At 61.5% G+C, this 3,869-nt stretch overlaps 1 protein-coding gene across 1 annotated transcript in view; it reads left to right on the top strand.

Annotated features, from left to right (window-relative positions):
- PIK3R5 (phosphoinositide-3-kinase regulatory subunit 5) overlaps positions 1-3,618 on the top strand; it is a 22,065-nt gene extending 18,447 nt beyond the window's left edge. The window contains 5 exon segments of the mRNA XM_034647209.1: positions 54-257; positions 896-989; positions 1,064-1,146; positions 1,608-1,720; positions 1,828-3,618. Of these exon segments, the coding sequence (XP_034503100.1) occupies positions 54-257; positions 896-989; positions 1,064-1,146; positions 1,608-1,720; positions 1,828-1,975 (642 nt within the window). The 3' untranslated portion in view covers positions 1,976-3,618.
- Positions 3,619-3,869: the final 251 nt, after the last annotated feature.

Raw genomic sequence — 3,869 nt, 5'->3', positions numbered from 1 at the left:
GCCCAGGAGGTGGGGCCCTGGGGTCTGGGAGGGGTACTGGAAACGAGAGGCAGTGAAGGTCTGTCCGTGTGGCACAGGTCCTGGCAGCAAGCGTCTGGGCATCGATGGTGACCGCGAGGCCGTCCCTCTAACACTACAGATTATGTACAGCAAGGTGAGGCCACTGCTGGGGCCCNACAGGTCCTGGCAGCAAGCGTCTGGGCATCGATGGTGACCGCGAGGCCGTCCCTCTAACACTACAGATTATGTACAGCAAGGTGAGGCCACTGCTGGGGCCCGTGTCCCTCTGGGGCCTGCTCCTGACCCGCCCTCACCCAGAGTCACCCCCTGTGTTCCCCGGCCCCAGTCTTTCAGCTGGGAGGCTGCAGCAGGCTCCCCTGGACAGAAGGGGAGGGAGTGGACATCCTTTTCCCCTTCGGCCTCCAAAGCCCTCCCCGCCCCCCGCCCCCAGTGTGCTCTCCCCCGACCTGGACGTGCTCAGCAGCTCCTGTGAAGTGTTAGGGCCTGGCTGCAGGGCTGAGGGTGAGGGGGCAAGGGTGAGGTGTCCAGAGGCACAGCGAGGGAGAGCCCAGGTTCCACGCGGCTGGCGTGCTTGGCTGGGTGCACGGGAGGTGGGGCCGTGTCGGAAGGGAGAAAGGATTTGTGGGGCGGGGGTGGGAGGGGGCGCCCATGAACCCACCAGAGGGCGTGGGTGCTCCGAGCTCTCGTGCCCTTTGATCCAGGGACCAGGCCAGCGATCATTAAGGTCTCTACAGGCGGTCGGGGGTGGGAGGGCTCTTGGTGCAGAAGCGAGTGCGGAAGAGCTTCCCGGGGAGCGCCCCCTGCAGGCCTCGCCCTGTGGCTGGTGGGCCCGGGGGCATCCGGCTGAGATGGTCTGGCTCGGCTGCCTTTCCAGGGGGCCATCAGCGGGCGAAGCCGCTGGAGTAACATGGAGAAGGTGTGCACCTCCGTGAATCTGAGCAAGGCCTGCCACAAGCAGGAGGAACTAGGTGAGTGGGCGGCGGGGCGCAGGCGGCGGCGGGGAGGGGCCCCGAGCCTGGCCTGAGCCGCCCCTGCCCCTCAGACTCCAGCATGGAGGCCCTGACGCTAAACCTGACAGAGGTGGTGAAAAGGCAGAACCCCAAGTCCAAGAAGGGCTTCAACCAGGTAAGGACGCCCCTCTCTCCGCCGCCTGTCTTCGGGAGACCCTGGCGCGGGTCGGCGCCTGTGTGTGCGCATGCGCGTGTGCGCAGGTGCGGGTGCAGGTGGGTGGGGACGAGAGGCAAGCTGGGGTGCGGTTTGGGGTGCCCACGCTGTGGGGTGCCCTCGGGGCAGATGTGTCCGCGTGCAAAGGCTCTGGTGGGCACCGGGGGAGCCCTGGGTGCCGAGAGAACAGCTCCGTGTCGGGGACCCGGGGCCTCACAGTGGGGTCGTGGGCCTTCTCCTGGGGGCACTTGTTGCTTCCCGACTCGGGGAGGGTGGAGGCCGGAGAGGAGGCAGAGCCTCATGGAGGCTGCCAGACCCTTGCCCGAGCTGGCCGTCAGCCCCGGAGAGCTGCTGCTGGGGTGGCCTGAGGGAGAGAGCCGCCAAGGGCTGGCGATCGGGGCTGATGGGGGCCTTGCTTCCAGATAAGCACGTCGCAGATCAAAGTGGACAAGGTGCAGATCATCGGCTCCAACGGCTGCCCCTTCGCCGTGTGCCTGGACCAGGACGAGAGAAAGATCCTACAGAGCGTGGTCCGGTAAGAATGGGGGCCCCGGGAAGGGGCCCGCCTCTGTGCCACCCCCTAGAACCCCGGAAGGAGCTGCAGGGATGGGGGGCCTGCCCTTACTCCCGCCCGCCCCACAGGTGTGAGGTCTCACCTTGCTACAAGCCAGAGAAGAGCAGCGTCCACCCCCAACCCCAGAGGTCCCCCGACCCGCCAGCCCAGGCCACGCCCGACCTCTGCTCCCTCCTCTGCCTGCCCATCATGACGTTCAGCGGAGCGCTGCCCTAGTGGGGCCCTCACCAGCCGGGACGGGAAGCCCTGGGCAGGCAGCCTCCTCGGAGGCCCTCCCCACGCGGTGGCTGCGAGGGTCTCGCTCCCTGTGGGGAACTGGATGGCCCTCTGTTGGATCAGGCCCTGCTGTGGGCCCTGCCGTGGACAGCAGGCAGGGGTTGGTGGTTTCTCGGCCCTCGGGGGCTGTGTATAGGAGAGACACAGGCATTGGGGAGAGAGCGGCTGGCCGCACTGCCCCTCAAATTTCTCACCGTAGAGAGGAGAGGGATGGATGAGCTGACCCCCAGAGGCCCTGGCCACTGGTGTGGTCTGGGATCCTTTCTAGAAAGATCTGAGGCTCTGGTGCTCTGGGATGTGGTTTAGGCTGCCTCTGCCAACCCTTGGCCGCCCCCCCTGCCTTGGTTTGTCAAGGTCTTGGGGAACCCTTTGTGTCTGGGGTTCAGTCCCCTCTACTCTAGGGTTCAGGTGGTAGAAACAAGAGTAGGAAATTCTTCCCAGACCTTCAGTACCACCACCCATCTCTCTCTCTCTCTCTCTCTGTCTCACAAGTTCCCTGGGTCTTCTGAAAAACAGCACTAATACTTTACCTGTCTACTGTCAGGCCCTGGAACACATTCTCTCCGGAGCCCCTTTCTGGATCTGAGAGCCTTGGGAGACAGGACAGGCATAGGTTCAAAAGCATCTTGTTACCTTCTAGCTCAGTGACCAGAAGGAAGTGAATTTGCTTCTCCAAGCCTCCACTTCCTTAGCACTAAGACCTTCGGAGTTGGAAAAGAAGTTTTCTACGAAGCGCCCAAAGCTGGTGCTCAGTACAGATAAGCGGGCTCACCCTTGAGCGCCGACTCCCCCCGGCCTGGCGCTGGGACACCCTCGTGGCCTCTGCAATGCTCTTCATTCACGCTCGAGGCAGGACCAAGACTGGGGGTGAGGTGTGGTTAGTTTTACCCTCTGAAGGAGGAATGGTCTTGGCGAGGGTGAGAGGAGGGTTGCACGGGTACCCCCAAGCCCTTGCCGACTTGTCTCCCAGGTTTCGCCTTGGGACCCCCACCTCCACATCACGCCTTAGGCTGGTGCACATTGGGTAGGGAGGCTTCACTGGCACCATTCTGGCGCCTGGGCGAGATCCTGGAGGGGTGCAAGGGAAGCCTGGCCTCCAGGGGCTTCGTGCCTGGCTGGGGGAAATGGGTCACAGGACGTGAGAGCCGAAAACATAAAGCTGTGGGATCAGAGTGGTTTGGAAGCTGGAAGCAAATGTGGGCTAGGGTGGTAGGGAGGAGGGCAGGGCTGAGGACCAGGATTTGGACGATACAAGTGGAGAAAGTAATCATGGAAGATGCTCGTATCCTGCCCAGAGCCCCTGTCCCTCCTTCTCCTGCTTCACCTGGCTTACAGGAGCCCTGGAACCCCAGCCCCTGAACTCCAGCCCCACTGGAGAGAAGTGAACAGAGCCAGCTCATGCCCCACGTCACCGTTCCTCCCTAGTCCTCGCCATCGGTACTTGTTGCAGGCTCCAGAGAGCGGCCGGCCATCTGCCTTCCATAGTTTTTTGTTGTGTGAACAGGTTACTACATGATAAACTGATATCCAAGAATAAACGAAAGAATTTAATATTATTTTCAAATAAAACTTGATTTAGTCTCGTATTTCTTGACCCCTGGGTATTTTGCTGCGTGAGGAGTAACTGCTAGTTGCTTCATTAACATAAACCAGTTCACACGCAGCAGCAGCAGTCAGACTCTTGGGGGATTGTTCTGTTTCTCTTTTTGGAAGTTTTCCTCTCTATGGAAAATATATTTGTGCTGGAATTTTCTCTGACGCTGTTCCACTGAAGCCTCATCGTGTTGCCAAGAGGAAGGGAAGGGAGCTCATTGCTGGCCCTCTGGATGTGGGG

This window comes from Ailuropoda melanoleuca, chromosome 17 (assembly GCF_002007445.2).
Source record: "Ailuropoda melanoleuca isolate Jingjing chromosome 17, ASM200744v2, whole genome shotgun sequence".
NCBI classification, from domain to species: Eukaryota; Metazoa; Chordata; class Mammalia; order Carnivora; family Ursidae; genus Ailuropoda; species Ailuropoda melanoleuca.
The sequence above is the reverse complement of the archived record's forward strand: the minus strand, read 5'-3'. Positions and strand labels throughout refer to the sequence as shown.